Source organism: Gallinula chloropus (assembly GCF_964237585.1).
Source record: "Gallinula chloropus genome assembly, chromosome: Z".
NCBI classification, from domain to species: domain Eukaryota; kingdom Metazoa; phylum Chordata; class Aves; order Gruiformes; family Rallidae; genus Gallinula; species Gallinula chloropus.
This window is the reverse complement of record NC_140089.1, coordinates 70250984-70272708: the sequence shown is the minus strand read 5'-3', so window position 1 is coordinate 70272708 and position 21725 is coordinate 70250984. Positions and strand designations below refer to the sequence as shown.

General features: G+C 40.2%; 1 protein-coding gene across 1 annotated transcript in view; it reads left to right on the top strand.

The window, feature by feature from the left end:
- Positions 1-164: 164 nt before the first annotated feature.
- Positions 165-21725, top strand: part of MTREX (Mtr4 exosome RNA helicase) — a 46360-nt gene continuing 24799 nt past the window's right edge. The window contains exons 1-15 of the mRNA XM_084278165.1: positions 165-318; positions 706-837; positions 2347-2413; positions 3380-3442; positions 3940-4052; positions 5159-5333; positions 6517-6607; positions 6928-7052; positions 8155-8253; positions 8995-9097; positions 9230-9361; positions 10541-10620; positions 13676-13786; positions 14883-14984; positions 17710-17835. Coding sequence (XP_084134291.1) covers positions 203-318; positions 706-837; positions 2347-2413; positions 3380-3442; positions 3940-4052; positions 5159-5333; positions 6517-6607; positions 6928-7052; positions 8155-8253; positions 8995-9097; positions 9230-9361; positions 10541-10620; positions 13676-13786; positions 14883-14984; positions 17710-17835 — 1635 coding nt within the window. The 5' untranslated portion in view covers positions 165-202. The remainder of the gene's footprint in view (positions 319-705; positions 838-2346; positions 2414-3379; positions 3443-3939; positions 4053-5158; positions 5334-6516; positions 6608-6927; positions 7053-8154; positions 8254-8994; positions 9098-9229; positions 9362-10540; positions 10621-13675; positions 13787-14882; positions 14985-17709; positions 17836-21725) is intronic.

The following is a 21725-nucleotide window of genomic DNA, read 5'->3' as shown; positions in this document are numbered from 1 at the left end:
AAGGGCTGGTGCGGCTCTGTGCTGAAGGGAGGCCTACGGTGCCCCGGTGCTGGTGGGGTGGGATCGGATCGGCTCGGGTCGTGAGGGCTGTGGGGGTTGTGGGGGGCTGCGTGTCTCCTGGGGCGGTTAGGGCCTGGGCCGAGGCGAGAAGGCTCCGGAGGAAGGCAGTCCCACGCGGGGCGCTGCGGCACCGGCCGGGAAGATGGCGGACGCCTTCGGGGACGAGCTCTTCACCGTGTTTGAGGAGAACTCCTCTGCCGCCGCCTCCGGCGCCAAGAAGAACAAAGCGGGTGCCACCGAGGGCGCCGGGAGACCGGGGTGAGGACGCGGTGGGGTCCGGGGGAGAAGGGCCGGCGCTGCAGTGGCGGCGGGGGCTCGGGCCGCACTGGTGGGCCCGGTTTCTGTGAGCTTGCTGGAGCTGCTGAAGTCGCTCGGGAGCGGCTGAGTCTAAAGGGACGCGCGTGTCGGCGGTGCCTGACCCCGAAGCTGTAGGCAGCCCGGGCACAGTGGGCGATGGGAGCCGGGGGGACTTGGGGGGCAGGCTCTTCCGGGAAGTTGTTTGAAAAGCCACTGTGGCTCTCGTGCGTGGAGTTCCCCCGGGTAGTGCCGTGAGTGCGGTGTGGTTAGTGATACCCGTGGGAAACCTGGTTGCTGAAAATAGGTAAGAGGGGCGAACTTTAAGCTTGTCATCTTTCTCTGTTGCAGAAAACGGTTGGAGGAAAAACCTTCAGGACCTGCCACAGCGAAGCCTAAAAGGGAAGCTGAGACCGATCGTACTGAGAGTGCAGTTTTGGGAAAGAAGCCAAAATTGGAAGATCTTCTATCAGAAGATGCTAAGTAAGTGTCCAGCTTAGTGAGTAAGGAAATCATAGAAAGAGGTAGCTATGTGTTAGTTGTGTATAGTTGATGTAGATAGTTTTGCAGTCATTTCATATGATTAATTTGCATATAAAATGGATTTTCCTTCATGATGTGAGTGAGGATGTGCTGATAGTACAGCTTCAGCAGTGACAAGCACTGGTTATGTTTAAAATAATACTGTGAACAGCTAGGCAACAGAAGTATGAAATGTTCACGTGTTTGTGGTTACCGCATATGGATTAGTGGTTCTTGGTCAAAGCCATCATATTGATTTCAGGCTTAAGGTATGTAGAGACAAGCAGTGAGGCACATGGGAGGACGCAGATTTGCCAGTAAATCTTAAATGCAGGCATGCTTTTAAAGTTGAGCACGAATGGCATGTATTTGACATGGAGAGGGGGGTATGCTTGGATGTTTTGGCAGCTGGGGGGGAGGTAAGGCACTTAGGGAAGACTAAGTGGTGTTGCTGTGCTTTAGGATCTGCATGTCTCTTTCTTCAACCTTGTGATAGGTATTCTAAGGGGGTTTGAAAAGGTTCAGTGTGGACCCTGTTTCAACTTGGTATATCTTAAGTGACTTGAGAATTCAGAGGTTTATGTTGTTTCAGAAAATGTTTAGGAGTGTTAATGGAATAAAAAAATTTCCAGAGCTGCCAAATACAAGTGTGTACCTGCCATCTCAAGATGTGGGAAAGTCTGCTGTGGAAATAAAAACCACATGCTTGCTGTATTGTTTAACTTTTCTCTGGTGATGTGTTACTGATTTCTGTCAGACAGAATTCTGTTCTGGATTGTCATTTATTCTTACATGGTAATTTTTCTTAAGTGTAAGGTAAGATTTTCTGTGAAAAGTGAGAAGACTTATCAGAATACTGTAGAGAAGCAAAATGAAACCAGAGTCAATATCTTAAGTCAGTGTCTCTGTTAGTGGTCTCTGTAGAACATACTCTTGCCCACAATAACTTCCAAAGTATGTTAAAACTGTTGGAAAAAAACATTGGTTTATGTAGGGACACACTAGCCCCTGCTTGTGGCCAGGAGAGAAGGGAATGGTAAAGAAAAGAGGAGTCCCCTTCCTCCTTAGGCAGTTGCTTGGGATGCTTCAGGCTGCAGGTACTTGGTGACATGACTAGTAGCAGGACTACAGGTCTCAGGTTTTGCTTTGTTGTATATTAGAAAAAAGTCTCCACTTAATCAGAAACCTTGATGTGGACAAGCATGAGCCAAGTGCTGTTTTGTGGTGCAAGTTTTTAAGGTGTTAAAAATCCCAAAGCAGTAGCTAAAACATTTATATTGCAGCAAAATTTGAACACTTGAACAAACTCTCAGTTCTGGTATCAGTGTCTGCCAAGCGACCACTTCACATCCATGCATCCTTTTTTTGATGTGGCAGTGAAAGTGAGGTGAAGATCAAGATTCTTGCATTTAAAGAAAACACTTTTTTTTAAATACTTTTTTTGGCAATCCTAATTCATGTGTTTTTTAGTCTGGCAGACCTGATGCCTCAAGTAAAAGTACAAGCTGTGGAAACTGCTGAAGGTTGTACACATGAGGTGAGTGCCATGAAAATGCATGTGTAAAGCATGGGCTTGTTTTATCAAATTGTATGTTACTGCTAGTATAACAATATTGTTTTATTGTGCTTATACCTAGTCATACAATCACAGAATGATTTAGATTGGTGTTCTGGCTCAAGAATGAGAGGTTTTTTTATAAGGCTGACTACTGTTGAAAACTACATTTTGGGAAAAAGGGCTTTTTTATGGAAAAGCAAATAATGAAAAATGTTCATATTTTATCATTCTTCATCCAAAGGTGATTGTCAGAAACAGTTTCTATGAAAAGTTTAACTTCCTTGTCACTTCAATGCTTATATTTTCTGTGCTGTCCTGCAGAGCTAGCTTGAATCAGTTAGGGTCACGTTCAAGGACTGTGTATGCTTAGACCTTTGTAATGAAGGAACTGTATATGGAATTAATGATAAATGTTTTAAAGCCTGTGCATCTCTACTACCTTTGTTATCTTGAGATGTCTGGTAGAGCTTTGCCATCACTAACTGAGGAGCTTAAGTATTTAGTATGAATGAATGTAAGATACTGACCAGAATCAGGAACTTGATGTGTACAAATGCACTGTCTTTGTAAGGGAGTGTTAACCATATGAGTGGAGTAATTGCTTTGTCTGTTAGTAAGAAGCCATGACCATGTCTTGGCCTGAAGGAGTGAGTATTCCAGGGTAGGTGGGGCAGAACTGTTTCACACAAGACAGTAGGGATTATCAGAGAAATGAGAGAATGAGAGGTGGAGCATTGTTGGGGCAGGAAGATAGATATACTGGTTCAAAAACTGAGACTAAGGAAGCAAGCCTTGACACATGAGCTCATAAACACAGGAAAATAGAAATCTGAAATAGTTCTAATGCAGTTTATGTCATCTGTCCTAGCTCTTTTTATCTTGCCATGTTGCTGGAGCAGACACTGAGAATCCTACAACTGATTTTATTTACAATGTATTTTATAGGTTGCACTTCCAGCAAATGAAGACTTCTCAGGTCTGAAGCCAAGAACTGGAAAAGCTGCAAAAGTATGTTGTAGACTGCATTTATTTTCCTTTCTGTGTATATTTCAGGCAGTAGGTGAGGTTAGAAGGGAAAAATGATTGACTTTGTCAGTAAGGATTGTGAGAGAGTATCTTGAAAATGTGGGCTGTCATCAGTGTTTCTATATTTTTAAACTTGGTTGGTAGCCTGTTGTGATTTCAGTTCTGTTTTTCAACATCAAGCAGTGGCTTCAGTTGTACACCATTGTTTCTCTCCCCACTTTAATAGTAAATTAGAGAAAATTCAGTCATCAGGCAAGACTTTGATAAACTGAGAAATTAGCAGAGATCTTAGGCGTGCTATTAGATTAAATTATTTAAATATAAAGCAATTGCAAGGTTTGCATTAAGATTAGCTAAAATGATAAATATCTATAGGATTTCATTTCTGCCTGTAGGTTGCACAATAGATCAGCCACAGAATTAATTAGGTGTAACAATCTGTGTTAAAAATATGTAATTTTTGCTTTCTTTCTTTTCAGGAATATCCATTTATTCTTGATGCCTTTCAGAAAGAAGCTATTCTTTGTGTAGATAATAACCAGTCTGTGTTAGTGTCAGCTCATACATCAGCTGGTAAAACTGTTTGTGCGGAGTAAGTAATTTTCTGACAGACGAGAAGGAGAACTGTCTGGTGTTTGCTGTGTCGTTCTGTTGAATTATCAGTAGCTGGTGTGTCTCTGTTTTTTTAGCTTGAAAGTAAAGTTTCTGCAGTAGGGATTGGCATGAATTTAGGAGAAATACCTTTGTTTTCTAGCCCCAGGCTATTACTATGGAGCATTGTCTTGCATGTTTTCTTTGCATTGTCAGAGGTGCTGGTTTGATTTAATTTGCAGCTTGGTGTTTATCAGGCAAGAAATATTAAAAACATACCCTACCTTTTAGTCAGGACTTTGGTCTGACACTGGAGTGGCTTTACTGACCTGAGGTGAGAATATGTACATAGGAGCATAGGTTCAAATAATAATAGCTTGACATGAGACAGTGACAGTTGATTTTTAGATTGAACTAGATGGTAGAATCATAGAACCACAGACTATCCTGAGTTGGAAGGGACCCGTAAGGATCATCAAGTCCAACTCCTGACTCCACACAGGGCCAGACAAGTCAGAGTGTGGGACTGAGCACATCATTCAGACATTTGTTGAGCTCAGCTGAGCTGGGTGCTGTGGCCACTTCCCTGGGGAGCCTGTGCCATTGCCCAACCACCCTCTCAGTAAAGAAACTCTTCCTAATATCCAACCTACACCTCCCCTGTCTCAGCTTCATGCCATTCCCTTAGGTTCTATCCCTGGTCACCAAAGTGAGGAGATTGGCACCTGCCCCTTCACTCCCCCTCATCAGGAAGCCATAGACTGGGATGAGGTCTCCCCTCAGCCTCCTCTTCTCCAGCCTGCACAAACCAGGGGACTTCAGCCTCTCCTCTTTAGACTTCCCCTACAGACCCTTCACCATCCTTGTGCCTTAGATGCACTCTGATGTCCATAAAAATCAGTTCACTTGTGGTCAGTGACTTGTTGGTCTCCAAAGAGGCATATGTAGTTAAGATTGCAGTGAACTCAATCTATATGTGAAATGTTTCATATCGTTCTACTGGTGTTCTGAATTACATGTTTTATTTTTTTAAAAAGAATGTTGGAGGAAAGTTATATATTCTGGATGTCTTCCTGACAGCTTTGATTTGTTGATGATTGAATACAGGTATGCAATTGCCCTGGCTTTGAGAGAGAAACAGCGTGTGATATTTACAAGCCCAATTAAAGCTTTGAGTAATCAGAAATACCGTGAGATGTATGAAGAATTTCAGGATGTTGGTTTGATGACTGGGGATGTCACCATTAATCCTACAGCTTCTTGTCTGGTAATGACAACTGAGGTAAGATCAGACATTAATTCCTGTCTGTGTTTTCTTCTAACTTTTTTTGACTCAGAAATTCTGATATTAATAGATTAGAGCTATTACAATAAGCCAAATTAGAGCATTAGAAATTGGTCATTATAATAGTTAATTTCCTGGAGAAGCTGTGGCTGCCCCCTCCCTGGCAGTGTTCAAGGCCAGGCTGGATGGGGATTTGGGCAGCCTGGGCTAGTGGAGGGTGTCCCTGCCCATGGCAGGGGGTTGGAAGTAGATGGACTTTGAGGACCCTCTAACCCAAACCATTCTCTGATTTTAAGATTATACCTCCCTTTAATGTTTTAACTTTTGGTTTTTGAAAAAGTTAGGCAAATGTCTATAAATTCATGCTTTTGGACAGTCAATCAGGAACTTTCACTCTCATGTGGAAAAAGGTGTAATTTCCTGAATGCTCAAGACACTTAAGTTTTTTGTGGACAGATGTGAAGTACTTAAAGTCAGTCAGACTTACTGAATCCTGTAGGATCAGTATTTTGTTCCAGGGAAAACAAATGGGAGAGGAAGATGATTGAGTGATAGTTGAGTAGTTCATGCTGGATGCTAGTTCTCTAGGAATATACAGTTTTTCACCTTTGGGAACAAAGTAGCGTTGGCACACTGTTGTCATATTCCTGTCATACAAACTGTCCAGCCATGGGTTGGAATTTTCCTCTTTTTGCCTTCACCTCAAAGGAGTAAAGATTCTTAGAGAGAAAACTCTGGTAGGGAGAGATTGGGGTGGGGAGACAGGATTACATGATTTCTGACAGAAGATTTCATCTTAATCATAAGGTAGTTATTTCTTAGGATGAGGGAAGAAGGCTTGGCAGAAATAGATCATCATAACTGTAGCATATGATGCTGCATAGTCTGGAAGAAAAATAATGGGTTTTTTCTTTCATATTCCTTCACTGTTCTTTCAAGGAAACCAGTTTTCTCGTATTATGAGACTTGTTAGATTGGAATCAACTTGGGAAGTATCTCACAAGCCAAATGCTCTTTAAGTTTTGTGCTCTTTAGTTAAATGATCTTATGTTTTGTGCAAAATAAAATTTCATATTGCCATGTAAATGTGAACCAAAAATTCTGTTAGTTTGTTACTGACATCTTTGTAACATATGACTCCTCTTGTTTCATGTGATGGATCTAATTTTCTTTTTTCTAGATTTTGAGAAGCATGCTCTACAGAGGTTCTGAGGTTATGCGAGAAGTTGGATGGGTTATTTTTGATGAAATCCACTATATGAGAGATTCAGGTAACCTATATGTTCAATTTTCCCCTTAATTTCTTTTGAAGAATTAATTCTCTCTTAAAATCAGTCATTTTTCTGCATAAATCATTCACAATTTGTTTTCTACTGAATGCATGTGAGGTAGTTGTTGCATGTCGCAGTCTGCATTTTCTTTGCCAAGGCAAAAGCCAGTTTGGGGGCATTTGGTATACCCCATTTGTGTACATACGGCTCTTTTTACTTTTTATCTTACTTTGTCTTTAAGCATGCTCCTCCTTGGCTTTAGAGCTGAAAAATCAGCTTTAATCTCATAAATTGCCCATGTGACTTTTTTTCATTTTCAGAACGCGGTGTGGTTTGGGAAGAGACAATTATTTTGCTTCCTGACAATGTTCACTATGTGTTCCTTTCTGCAACTATTCCAAATGCCCGTCAGTTTGCTGAGTGGATCTGCCACCTTCACAAACAGGTAATCTGCTACACTTCTGTCCTTATTGTCTTGTGGCATAATACTGTCTCTTTGGTTGATGATAACTGAGCCTTTGAGTATCTTTGCATGTACATGATGGTGTGGATCACTCCTGGCTTCTCTGTACTCCTGGCTTTCTAGCTATAGGGGGTGTTGGTCCTACAAAGTAACACTAAGGCTGTTTCTTTAAAGTTTATTTTCTGCGTTTACTTAGATACCAGCTTGATTTCAAAAAACATTGTGCATTATGAAACACAGTGAAGATTTTCAGAGGGCTGACAGACAAGAGGTTATTTGGAAAGTTTGTTTGAAGAGCTCTATAAAAATGCCATATACAAGTTAAAAGTAAATCATAAATCCATAGGAAATACTATATATGCATGTAAAGAAAGAAAGGAATATAAGAGATCAGTTCTGTAATGTAACCATTAGGCTTAATTTATTATTTTTTGTAAGAGATGCTTTTGCAGCAAAAAATACAGAAATGAGATAAGGGAAGTTAATATCCTAAGAGGTTGGTCCGATGTCTTTAAAATATCCCAAAGACTGATTCATATATTGTTTCTGATGAAAGGCATATATGAGATGTCTATTTAAGTTTGGCACAAAGTCATGACTTTGTTTTGAAAAACTGTGGTGTGGTTATTTTAAAGCAGATTTGTTTTGTTGATTTTTTTCTGAATGTGCTTTCTCCATGCATTAAAACCCTAAATGCTTTTAAAAGTCTAGTGTGTCCTTTTTTTAGGTAGTGTAAAAAATAAGGCTTTTTTACAAAATAGAAATCAGCAGTTTTTCCTTTGGTAGCCTGTCTAATAACACAGAAGGACATGTTACCTGTCCTTAATTTTTATGTTCACGAGAGAATTTTTGTAGCCAACTTGTGTTCATCTAAAGGATTTGCAAACATTGATTTTCTTAAGCAATGTCATTAATTCAAAATCCATATTCAGGAAAGACAATATGTTATCTTAGTTTCTGTGGGTGTTGCTTTCTGGCTCAGAGATAATTATTTTAATAGTAATTGGATTTTCCATCAAGCAAGTATTTTATAATGCAATTAGAAACATTAAATATTCATGTGTATGTTGTTTTTTCTTCACAGCCCTGCCATGTGATTTACACAGACTATCGCCCCACTCCACTGCAGCATTATATATTCCCAGCAGGAGGAGATGGGCTCCATCTGGTGGTTGATGAAAATGTAAGGAATATTCAGTTTGAAGTATCTTTCTTCCTCCCTCATCAGTCGCAAGCTTCATCTTTTGCAAACTTTGGATTGGCTGTAGAAAGGATATTCATGTTAAGATGACATACAGAAGGATAACAGTGATCTCTGAATTGCTGTTAGATTTTTGGAGTCTTATGGAAGAGCTTTGTTCTGTTACCTCCTGTCATGTAGTCTGCTGGCCAATACTTTGCTAGGATGTGTTAAGTGCCCTCATCCTTGCTTTGTTTTCTAAGGTGCATGCTGTTTTCTGTAAATCAGCAGAGTAGCTGATATTACCTGTATTGTTTTGCACTTGAAACCTAGTAGCATTTAAATTTTACCCTTTTTTGGAGGGGGAGTGAGAGAGGGGGGCGCAGAATATTTTTGTGTCTTCAGGTGAGTTTTAAGTAAAAGCTTGTTTAAAATTAATCGCTGACTTTCACAGCAGTAGCTAATTCCACAGACAATAGTATTGCACTTGAAGTTAGGTCTTCATTGGGCAGTGTAGTTACATGTAGGCAAGAGCAGCAGATAGAACAATGAGCAGTAACTTCAGAGACACCAGTGTAATCCTGAGCTGTGCCACTGACTCAGTAAAGTCACTTGGTACCTTATGCATTGTTTCTGTCCTGCCTGTAAATATGGGGTCATTGTACTGACTGTGCAACGCACTGAGTATTTTTAAGTGAGCTGTGTAAAAAGTATTTGCTTACAAGGGTTGTATTTTATATCTAGGGAGATTTCAGAGAAGATAATTTTAATACAGCAATGCAAGTGCTTAGAGATGCAGGAGACTTGGCAAAAGGGGACCAGAAAGGCAGGAAAGGAGGAACAAAAGGTGAGTTTGAATCCCATCCTAGAGTAACTTTTCTATAAAACAAAGCTGCCTGCAGATTGTGCTTTTGTCTCAATTATTCCATGATAACTTCTTTGCTGAAATTACATTTAAATTAATGTTATATCTCTATAGGTCCTTCAAATGTTTTTAAGATTGTGAAGATGATCATGGAAAGAAATTTCCAACCTGTGATTATTTTCAGCTTCAGTAAGAAAGACTGTGAAGCCTATGCACTTCAGATGACAAAGTTAGATTTCAACACAGGTACAGATAAATAAAACATGGTTTTAATCACAGTTGTAGTTTGATATAAAATGTTAGCCTGGTTAGATATTTCTGTTTTCTTTGGGACTTACTTTTTTCTCTCTTTTTTTTTTAAGTAAAAAAAAGTATTGCTTTTTTTCATTTACTGTTACTACATCAGGCTGTTTTCAGTAGGAAAATGTTGGTGCATAAAGAGTACTTATTCATCACAGTGTTGAATTGTTCCTCTCTTCTAAGCTTTATTTCTTTCTCCAAAGTCCTACTCACTGTAGTAGTAAAGCAAGAGTTCTTAGAAAATTCTTTCTGTAATGGGAGAAGACTTATTGTAAACAAATGTATCTCCCAAAAATTTCATATTAAGTCTGTTAGAAAAATGAGTACTGTCTCAAAGTCAAAACAACTCTTACAAACAACCAGTGTTCTTACTCAATCTGTTCAATCTAGTTTTCTTTCCTTCCTCCTCCTTCTCAAAGAAAAACCCAAAGGTAAACAAATACGATTTCCCCCCCCCATTTTGGATTAAGAACAAGTTTGGAAAATAAGTTCATCACTTCTTGGAAATGTTGAGTTGCAACAAAAATAAGGAATTTTGTAAATCAATGCATCATTTCATGTTTATGAACGGTTCAGGGTTCTTACTTGTATACTTGCTCCAATCTTTGGACATTCCACTTCAACATGACAAAATAATGCAGCTGTATTTGTCAAAAAGTGTAAAGCTATGTACAAGTACAAAGTGCATTTTTTTATATATTTTCTTCATTCATACCTTTTACTACTTGCTGATGCTTGTACTACTTCAGTAAAAAGAGAATTAACAGGGAAGACATAGAGCCTCTGTGTCTACACAGGCAGGGACTAGTAGGGGAGTCTTATGAAATAAGACAGAAAGTACATTAAACTGGGAAGTCCCAAGCTTGGAAGCAGCTGAAATTTGTATTATTTTTACAGGTTGGTTCTGTTTTGCTTTTCCTTGGGCCATGTACCTCTGGTTACTGCTCTGTTCCTTCAGGCGCACACTCGAGTGTTGATTGCCTGACCCAACGTGATCAGTTTTGTTTTTCACAGTCATGTTATTTTTACTGTAAACTTCTGTACATATTAGAATCTGGTAATGACTTATTTACAAATGGAATTAACCTTCTAGATTTTGTAATAACTTAAATATTGCCTTTGTAGATGAAGAAAAAAAGATGGTTGAAGAAGTGTTCAATAATGCAATTGACTGTCTGTCAGATGAAGACAAAAAGCTTCCTCAGGTGAGTGGAGATTGAGTAGGGATAGCTGTGGCTCTCCTGTTTTGTGCAACTATTGAGGATGCCGGTCTTCATACTGAGTACAGAAATCATACACTGGATATTCTCATTCATCTCCCGAGGTTTTAATATCTCTTGCTTTCTTCCTTAGCATTGTGAAATAGGACTCTGATTAAGGTTCTTTCCAGTTGAGATTCCAGCAAATGTGTGGGGTGTTCTTGTTTTTTCTTAACCCCATATATTTTCTTAGAAACATAATTATAAAAATACATATCTGTGTTGTGGTTTTGCCTCAGTCAACGGTTGAGCACCATGCAGCTGCTCCTAGGGAGGGTGGGGAGAGGAAGCACAGTATGCATGTTGTCAGATGTTTACTGCTGGGCCTTTCAAAAAGTTGAATTGGTGCATCTGTATTCTCATATAATGACTAAGCATAGTAAACTACCTTTACAGTGGCAAAATACAAGTTTCTAAATTCATAGAATACTCCAGGATTGAGTACTTTTGTAACAAATACTAAAACTAAAATTTCTTTCTACCCTCTCTTTCTTTGTATGTGTCCATAATTTCTCAACGTAGGGATCTTTATTGCAAGCATGGCCATTGTGTCTTGGAAAAAAACAACCATTTAATTTTGGGTAATGCCTGCTTGCTTCAGATTCAGCATGCCTCAGAGCCCATCCAGTCCCACTCCCTGTCATGGGCAGGGACACCCTCCACTAGCCCAGACTGCCCAAAACCCCATCCTACCTGGCCTTGAACACTGCCAGCTAGGGGGCAGCCACAGCTTCTCTGGGCAGCCTGTGCCAGGGCCTCCTCCGCCTTCACAGGGAAGAATTTCATCTTTGTATCTTGTCTGAATCTCCCCTCTTACAGTATAAAACCCATTACCGCTTGCTGTATCTCTGCACTCTCTGATCTCTGCACTCTCTGATAATAGAACCTCTTCAACTTTTCTTTAGGCTCCCTTAGGTACTGGCAGGCTGCTCTGAGGTCTCCCTGGAGCATTCTCTTCTCTAGGCTGAACAAGCCCAAATCTCTCAGCCTGTTATCACAGGAGAGCTGCTCCAGCCCTTTCATCATCTTAGTGGCCCTCCTTTGGACTCGCTCCAACAGCTCCATGTCTTTCTTGTACTGGGAACCCCAGAGCAGAATGCAGTACTCCAGCTGGGGCCTCGCAGAAGTGGAGTAGAGGGGCATAATCACCTCCCTCAACAAGCTGATCATGATGGTTTTGATGCAGCCCAGGATACACTTGGCTTTCTGGGTTGCAAGCACATGTTGCCAGCTCATGTTCGGTGTTTCATCAATCAACACTCCCAAGTGTTTCTCCTCAGGACTGCTCTCAATTCATTATTTTGTTTGTGAACTTGAGAAAAATAGATATCCAGGATATGAGGATATATACTGTGTTGGGAGTTTTTGTAAGCTTCAAGCAGTGGCATTGTATCCCAGTAATCTCTTGATTTCTGTGGACGGTGATACCTCAAACGTATATTCTCAGGTTCAGGTTTGGGGTGGTAACTAAATATTAACAGATTCTTGATGAGAATCTTTGTTTTTGAAGGAAAAAACTGGGATAAAGCTACATTTGCGTAATTATTTGAAGTGTAAGGTTTTGGGAATTAAAGAGATAAATTCAGTCATTTACAGCCTGATTTTCCTTGTATGTCTCTCATAGATGCTGACTTCACTGTTTTACACCACATATCAGTGAGCAGAATCACAGCAACTAAAATTGAAATGAAATATCTCATGCATACCAGGATTACTGTTTCTAAAAGTGATTTTAAATGAGGATTTGTTTTTTAATACTGTCAAATTTAAATACTAACTACATGTATAAATTAGGGCATAACTTGACTATTAGCCTAATCCAATGTAAGACTAGCCCGCTGCTGAAAAGATTCGCCTCTGGCTTTACACTTAGAATCATAGGGGTTGGAAGGGACCTCGATAGATCATCGGGTCCAACCCCCCTGCCAAAGCAGCTCCCTAGCACATATCACTCAGATAGGCGTCCAGACGGGTCTTGAATTTCATCTCCAGAGATGGAGACTCCACCACCTCCCTGGGCAGCCTGTCCCAGGGCTCTGTCACCCTCACTGTGTAAAAGTTCTTCCGCATGTTGGTGCAGAACTTCCTGTGCTCCAACTTGCAGCCATTGCCCCTTGTCTTGTCTCCACAGACCACTGAAAAGGGGCTGGCCATTTCCCCCTGCATCCCATACTTAAGATATTTATAAACATTAATAAGGTCCCCTCTTAGTCTTCTTTTCTCTAGGCTGAACAGTCCCAGCTCACTCAGACTTTCCTCATAGGGGAGATGCTCCAGGCCCTTAATCATCTTTGTAGCCCTTCTCTGGACTCTCTCCAGGAGATCCCTGTCTTTTTTATACCAGGGAGCCCAGAACTGGACACAGTACTCCAGGTGGGGCCTGACCAGGGCAGAGTAGAGGGGGAGGATCACCTCCTTCGACCTGCTGGCCACACTCCTTCTGATGCACCCCAGGATCCCATTGGCTCTCTTAGCCACCAGGGCACACTGCTGGCTCATGGCCAACCTGTCATCTACCAGGATCCCCAGGTCCTTCTCCACAGAGCTCTTCTCCAGCAGGTCATCCCCCAGCCTGTACTGATAACAGACAATTGGTTATTCCTCCTCAGGTGCAAGACTCTACACTTGCTTTTGTTGAATCTCATCTTGTTTCTCCCTGCCCAGCTCTGCAGCCTGTCCAGGTCTCTCTGGATGCAGTGCAGTGTTCCTGCGTGTCAGCCACTCCTCCCAGCTTTGTATCATCAGTGTACTTGCTGAGGGTGGATGCTATTCCCTCATCAAGATCATCAATGAAGATATTAAACAGGACTACTGACCCAACACTGAGATCATTCCTAGCATTAAATGGGAAATAATATTGAAAGGGTATTTGGTGCATTTAGAATTAGAAAATAGTGAATTACATGAACATTAAGGGCAGTGTTGAGGTTTTCAGTAAGGTTTTATTTTTTATTAATGAATACTAAAATTTGTTTACTGGTCTTTGCATGTTTCTTCCCAGGTTGAGCATGTACTTCCCCTTCTGAAGCGAGGAATTGGTATCCATCATGGTGGTCTGCTTCCTATCTTAAAAGAAACCATAGAAATTCTTTTCTCTGAGGGCCTAATAAAGGTATATATTTCATGTACATTTTTAAGCTTTTCTTTGTTGTCAATCCACAATTGGTAATCCTGAAAAAATGGGAAGTATGTGTTAGCTCAGAATGCACTCTGGCATTAGAATGGAGATTGTCCACTGACTGAAAAAATGGAAAAACTTATTGCACATGCCAAACTGGAAAATGCCTTGTGTTTTGAATATACTTTTCTGCAGAAAGTATAGGGCTTAGTCCTTACCAAGCCTGTTATTTAACGTCCTGTGGAACAATGAGTAAATTGGTTTAAAAGGAGCTACATGCACATGAAAGGAAAGCCTCTGTTCTGTGAATCTACTTACTGGGTTTTAGAAGTGCACACAGCACCTCTGAAATGCTGTAGCTGTTCCGGTGGCACAGGTTAATTTGTGCAGGTGGGTGCAGCTCCCTTCCCTTGAGAAATGAAAATATTTGCATAAATGCCTCCATGTTTGTCTGAAAAAAACAATTATTGAAGCTGATTTTCTTCCTCTATCTGGAAGGAAAAGTTTGTAGTCTTTTTGCCTTAGGTGGCCCATGCTCATGGACAATTAAAGTTCTAGTTTTAAGTGTTCCAGATTTTATTCTAAAGTATTTAAAGTTATTGTCTAACTTACATTGCGAGACAGTTGCAGAAAATTATAATTTTATTCCTATAAAAGACTGGACACATTTACCTGTTGGCCAACTGTTAGCTGCCCTAAGAGATGTACGCCTTGAAAAATTTAAGCTTCATTGAAGGTTGTGGGTTTCTTTGGGCAGCTAACTGCTATTTCTGTCCTGTAAACTTCTGAATGTGGAAATTAACTATTTTTCATTAATACAAGTTGCACCCTGTTGTGTTTTCTTTTGCAGCCTTTCATATGATCCCCTCTACTAGTTTTCATGTTTTCCCAGAGGGAATAAGGCAAAAGGGAAAGAATGTTTTTGGTCCAGTTTTTAACTGTTTTTAACTGTTGTTAAAACTGTGTCCCTGCGTTGACTGTACTTAAGTAGTAAAATCCAGAGAGGGTTTGTGTAGCAATCTCTTGACTGTTTGCACATTTGCTTAAGAGCCTTCCTTTTCACTTGCTTAACTTCAGTCTGTTTGTTTAGGCTTTATTTGCAACAGAGACTTTTGCAATGGGAATTAATATGCCAGCCAGGACTGTGCTATTTACGAATGCAAGCAAATTTGATGGAAAAGATTTCCGATGGGTAAGTGAAAAACAAGTTCTGTAGAATGACTGAGTTGCATTATTTAAACCTTACTGGGATTACACTTACTTTTGCTACCCTTCAATGTAGTAGAAAATATATTTTTATTTCCAAAATCTTTCTTTATTCACTAACCCATTTATAATTAGCGTATGAATTCTTGAAGACAGAATTCCTTAGATTTTGCCTGAGGTTACATGTTGCAATAGGTAAAGGGCATGAAACACAGATTAGTGGTGAACATTGGATTTGATTAAAACTTCTGCTCAACTTGTCCAAAACCGTGAGACCCAAGTATTTTCTTCTGTGTTAGATGAACATGGAAAATAAGCCTGCTGAGTTTCATATAATAATGATCACTAAATTCAAGGTTTCACATATTCTAGAAAAGAGATATTTACCTCAGAAGAGGGTTGATCTGGTACAGTGGAGTATTTTGTGCAGCCCATAGAAAGACAGAAATGTACAAAGGGATAGTTCTTACAGCTGGAAAACAAATATTTTCAAAGTTGTAAACATTAAAACCAAGTATGTGCTTCACATGTAAGTAATAAGGGTGTGTAGGTCATCACAGCAAAGCTTTATAAATGTCATCTTTCAGAGATGGGAAAATGGCAGTAAACAGGACCTGTCACTTGGTACGTGCATTACAAAGTAAGCATCTCTTCAGTCCTGGTTTGGAGTGGGTTGGGTTTCACAATTCATGATGTCTGATTGCACATCCTTAAGATGCATACGAGAAATAGCTAACTTAGAGTTACCAGAACTTGTGGAATATGTGGAACTCTGGCTTTGTAAATTATTTGGCACAGTTCCTTAAGTAGTTTTTGAGATCTGACTTAAAATGAAGCTCAGGAAGTTGTTGGGAGTGCAGGTTCGACAGATGACAGAAAAGAACGATGCATAATGTAGAGACATATAGCCAGTTAGAGCTGGTTCTTGTCTGTGTCCCGTTTTTTTTCTTCAGTTTCAGGTAATAGGCAAAGAAATACTGCTTTTCCTAGGTATCAGTATTTTAGTGTTAAGTTTCAGTGAAATTATACTTTGTTTGAAGATAGTGAAGCTACATTATCAGTATGTTGAAGATGTTTTAGTAACTTCCTCTATGCCCAGCAACCTCCCATCACAGAAGATGTTAGTAAAATGGTTTTTATGCTTATAAAAATTACGCACTGTGTGGAAATTACTGTAGCTATGAGAGCATTAGTTAACTCATGCTGCTGACAGACATTATTCATAGTCATGGATTTATATCTTAGTAGTTTAGCGATCAATTATGCATAATGCAGCCTGTGAAAAATTGATGTCTTAGATAATCATCTTGGGAGCTGTCATGCAGCACATGCATGATGGCCAGGGGATCAGGCCTAGTCAACATGGGTTTACAAAGGTAGATCCTGCCAAACTAACTTGATCACCTTCTATGACAAGGTGACCCAATTAATAGATGAGGGGAAGGCTGTGGATGTGGTCTACTTGGACTTCAGTAAAGCCTTTGACACAGTTTCTCACAGCATTCTGACTGAGGAACTGGCTGCCACTGGCCTTGACAGGTGGACCCTCAGCTGGGTTAGAAACTGGCTGGATGGCTGGGCCCAAAGGGTGGTGGTGAATGGAACAAAACCCAGCTGGAGGCCGGTCACGAGTGGCGTCCCCTAGGGCTCAGTCCTGGGTCCAGTCTTGTTCAACATCTTTATCAGTGACCTTGATGAAGGGATTGAATGCTCCCTCAGTAAGTTTGCAGGTGACACTAAGCTGGGAGGAAGTGTTGATCTGTCTGAGGGTAGGGAGGCTCTTCAGAGGGATCTGAACAGACTGGAACAATGGGCTGAGACCAAGGGGATGAAGTTTAACATGGCCAAGTGTAGAGTGCTGCACATGGGACATAACAACCCCATGCAGCACTACAGACTTAGGGGAGACTGGCTGGAGAGCTGTCAGGAAGAGAAGGACCTGGGGCTGTTGGTTGACTGCAGGATGAATATGAGCCAGCAGTGTGCCCTGGCAGCCAAGAAGGCCAATGGCATCTTGGCCTGTGTCAAAAACAGTGTGGCCAGTAGGTCTAGGGAGGTGATTGTGCTTCTGTACTCAGCATTGGTGATGCCAAACCTCGAGTGCTGTGTGCAGTTCTGGCTCCTCACCATAAGAAGGACATTGAGGTCCTTGAGCAAGTGCAGAGAAGGGCAACGAGGCTGGTGAAGGGGCTGGAGGGCAAATCCTATGAGGAACGGTTGGGAGAGCTGGGGATGTTTCGCCTGGAGAAGATGAGGCTGAGGGGAGACCTTATTGCCACCTACAACTACCTGAAGGGAGGTTGTAGAGAGGTGAGCGATGGTCTCTTCAGCCAGGTGACAGGAGATAGGACAAGGGGAAATGGCATGAAGCTGTGCCAGGGCAGGTTTAGATTAGATATTAGAAAAAAAGATTTTTACTGAAAGAGTTGTCAGGGCCTGGAACAGGCTGCCCAGGGAGGGGGTTGAATCACCATCCCTGGATGTGTTCAAAAAAAGGGTAGATGGGGTACTTAGGGATGTGGTTTGCACAGCATGGGAATGGTTGGACTTGATGATCTTCAAAGGTCTCTTCCAACCTTGTGATTCTGTGATAACTCTCCTTTGCTAATTTTTATATATCATGGTCATTTACTGTATAATAGTAAGCAGCATGTTATATGTTCTTGATGTTTTTCTAGTGTTCATTAATTCTTTTTCTCATTTTATCCTAGATCTCCTCAGGTGAATACATTCAAATGTCAGGTCGTGCAGGACGCCGAGGTATGGATGACAGAGGAATAGTAATTCTTATGGTGGATGAAAAAATGAGTCCAACAATTGGCAAACAGCTTTTGAAGGTAAAAGTTAACTTTCCCCCAATCTTCCCCACTAAGATATTGTCATTTGAATAATGTAATGTCAAAATTTTACACAGAACAAAAAGTATGCAGATCACGACAAGTCTTAGGCATGGACTTCCACTGAATTCTCTGTAAAGCGTGAGCTTCTGATATGAAACAAAATTAGAACAGTAGTATCATCCTTCTCTGTATGAAAGGGATTTCGGCAAGAGAGGTAGATTAATACCCTGGTTTGTAGTGATACTACTACTACTTCTACTGCAGTATTCTGTTTCTTGCTTTCAATAGTCAGTTTAAGAATATTGCTGAACTGGCAAAGGTTTGCTGAGCTTTCACAAGAATCATTAAAGGCCTGGTTCTGTAGTGAAATAAAACTTTGTTAATGGGCTTTTCATAGGCAAACTGGACAAAATCATGCATAGGTACATCTTTGAGAAGTAAGAAGATTATTTTTAACTGTTTTTAATGAGCTTTTTAAACTAATTTTAAAACCAACCAACCAAAAAAAAACCCAGTTGTAATTTTCTGGCATACCTATTTAAGCAAAGGCTTTATACTTCCACAGCTGAAAATTGGAGTGGCAGGATATGCAAAATGAGAAAAGAAAAAAGAAAAGCTCCTTATAAATAGCATTAATTTTGTGTAGGTGTAATCTGCAGTTTATAAAGAATACCCCCCAAAAGTTAGTTTGTCTGGGATGATTGTAAATAGCTTAAGAAAAATCAGTACTGCAATTATTTATATTCAGACTTTATGAAGTCACTCTATAAACTTAACGATTAAGAAGTTTTTTAAAGTTTATTAGCTCAGTAGTTTGAGAACAGTAGAACTCAAATCTGCATGAATTAAGATGAAAGAAGGAAGTAGTAGATCATTTTGGGTTTTGTTGATACTAGCTCTGCTCTTTGTCTAGATTATAAGGAAATAGTAACGACTATTTCCTTTCTTTCATTGAAACTGTGCTTTGATTATTTCATTTTATTTCCTTTTGAATTATCAGGAAAATAATGGCAATTTTTTTGCTTCCTGTTTTATCCCTTGATTCTTCTCAATAGATCTTAATGAACTAATGTACTTAATTTTTCACACTACACTCATGAGAAAGATCTGAAGGGGCTAGAATGAAGGTGTTGATGCTTCTGTAACTATGCAACTAATTGCTGAGTATGAAACACTTTGGGAAAATTTCATGTGGAAACATGACAGGAAAGTAAACAGACTGACATTTCTCCAATACTATATTTAGTATGCATACTTAGGTGTCTTTGAATTAGGTTTTATTTACTGACTATCTGTAGTAAGATCATGATCATGTTGTGCGGTAGTAGTTTGCTGCCACATCAAGTATAGCAGCTTTGCTCCAGGATAAGGTCAAGATTTATTGGGCAAACTTCAGCAAGATCCTGAGAATGACAGGACATTTACATAGGACATTTTAATCATAGCTCTTCAACTCTAAGGTGTATCTGATGCAAACAGTTTCCTTAATACTGGAGCAAAATGTCCAGGAATAATGTTACCACAGAATGGTGGGGGTTGGAAGGGACTTCTGGAGATCATCTGGTCCAAACCCCCTGATAAAGCAGGATCACCTAGAGCAGGTTGCACAGGGCAGTGTTCAGATGGGTTTTGAGTATCTCCCAAGAAGGAGACTCCACAACTTCTCTAGGCAGCCTGCCCCAGTGCTCTGTCACCCTCAGAGGAAAGAAGTTTTTCCTCATGTTCAGATGGAACTTCCTGTGTTCCAGTTTGTGCCCATTGCCCCTTGTCCTGTCACTGGGCACCACTGAGAAGAGCCTGGCCCCATCCTTTTGGCACCTGACATTTAGATATTTAAAACATTGATAAGAGTACCTCTCAGTCTTCTCTTCTCCATACTACACAGCTCTCTCAACCTTTCCTCATAAGAGAGATGTTCCAGTCCTCTCATCATCTTAGTAAATAGTTACCAGCTGCCTAACACTGGGGTCAGTGAAGTGGGACCTTTGTGTGTACTGTAGTACCAGCAATATTGCTCCAGCTGTGCTGTTTGGCTGGGGCCATTTTCATTGCAGTGTTGTGTACGACACTTCAAACTTAAATTCAAAGTTAAATCCTAAATGGAGTTCTTAGGAGGGATGTTTGTAAATATTTCTTAAACTCAATAATGTACATTTGTCTTCTGCAGTGTAAGTAGGGTTTTTTGTTTATCCTTACCATTTGAGCACTGAATATTTAGTAAACTGTTGACTTGCACAAATCTGTAAAAGTAAATACTTAAAACACTGTTGGATCACTTTCTGAACACAGTAAATTATAGTTTTATATTTGTGTAATACCAAGAAATAGTTATGGGATTTTTTTTCTGTTTCCTTAATTAAAATCTTTAGCTATGTTGTGCTAGTTTAGGTATGGAGTGGAAAGATTCTCCTTGACGCTAGGTGGCCTTTGAAACCAGAAAGAATCTCTTCAAGTTGGCATTAGGCCACATTACAAGCATGTATTCCTTTAGAAACAATCGAGTTACTGAACAGTGGTAATCTGTTAGTCTCTAAAATACAAAAATCTTAAGCTAATGACGTTACGCAAAGGATTGTATAATGAAAGAAAATATGCTAATGTAAGTAGGGTTTTGAGCCTTGAGTTTGAGTGTCTCAGTTCCTTGAATCTACTTACTCCTTCACAGGAGAAGTTAGATGGACTTAAAAATTGAAAGAAAACATTCATCTGGCCAGATAAAACATACAGTATTACACTTTACTTGTCATTGCATATGGAACATGAAGTGCCCTGATGCCAAGCTGTAGGAGATATTCCACTAGGTACATCTGGCTCCTTGGCAGGTCCTGCATTTATAGATCTGGCATTGCTTTGCTTATTTGGCCTGTACGCTGCTATTAGGAATCTGTCTGGTCTTTTTGTATTTTATTTCAACTCTTAGATTGCTTTATTGTATTAGACAAGTGAACAGGATGGAAATTGAATTGCATCAAGCTTCTCTGGCAAGATTCCTCTGTACAGTGTCTATGAATATTGTGCTCTTGTGCAAAATGTGGTGGCCTCTGTTGGAATTGATATGGAATGATACACGTTTCGGCTTTGCTTTTGTGATACACTCTACAGAATCTTTTGTACTGCTGGTTGTCAATGCCTTTTAAAACCTTGTTGTGTGCAGATTATTCCATTTCCCCAAATGCTTTAGAGATGTTTCTAGAGAAGCAAACAGGTATTTCAGTTCATTTCCTGTAACTTGTGAGTGAGTAGTAATAGCTTTCCATTTAATCTTGTTTGGAACTATGCACGAGATAACAGGTAAATCCTACTAGTGAGACTTTCATCAGCATACTGTTCCTCTGCACCTTAAGCTTAACAAGCTAACTTAATTATACTATTGTACTTGGTTTGACTTCTAGCTTATTCATATATAAAAAATAATAAATAAAAAAGAACTCCCCAGGATTTGAGAAAGTTATGAAAAACCTAGTTTGGGAGAGAAATAGAATTCTGCTGGAGGTTATCACTAATACTTCTTGGAAAAACTTGCAAAATCCAAATAAATACATGGTCACTAGAGGTTTAAGGACAGTTCTTTGTATTCTGAAGTTGTGGCCCCTTCACCGTACTCCTCTCCTACACTCTGGTGAGACCCCACCTGGAGTACTGCATCCAGCTCTGGGATCCCCAGGACAAGAAAGACATGGAGCGGTTGGGAGTGACTCTGGAGAAGGGCCATGAAGATGATGATGAGGCTGGAGAACCTCTCCTGTGACAACAGGCTGAGAGGGTTGGGCTTGTTCAGTCTGGAGAAGACAAGTTTCCAGGGAGACCCTATTGCAGCCTTCTAATATGTGAAGGGTCCTACAGGAAAGATGAGGAAGGACTGTTTACAACAGCATGGAGAGATAGAA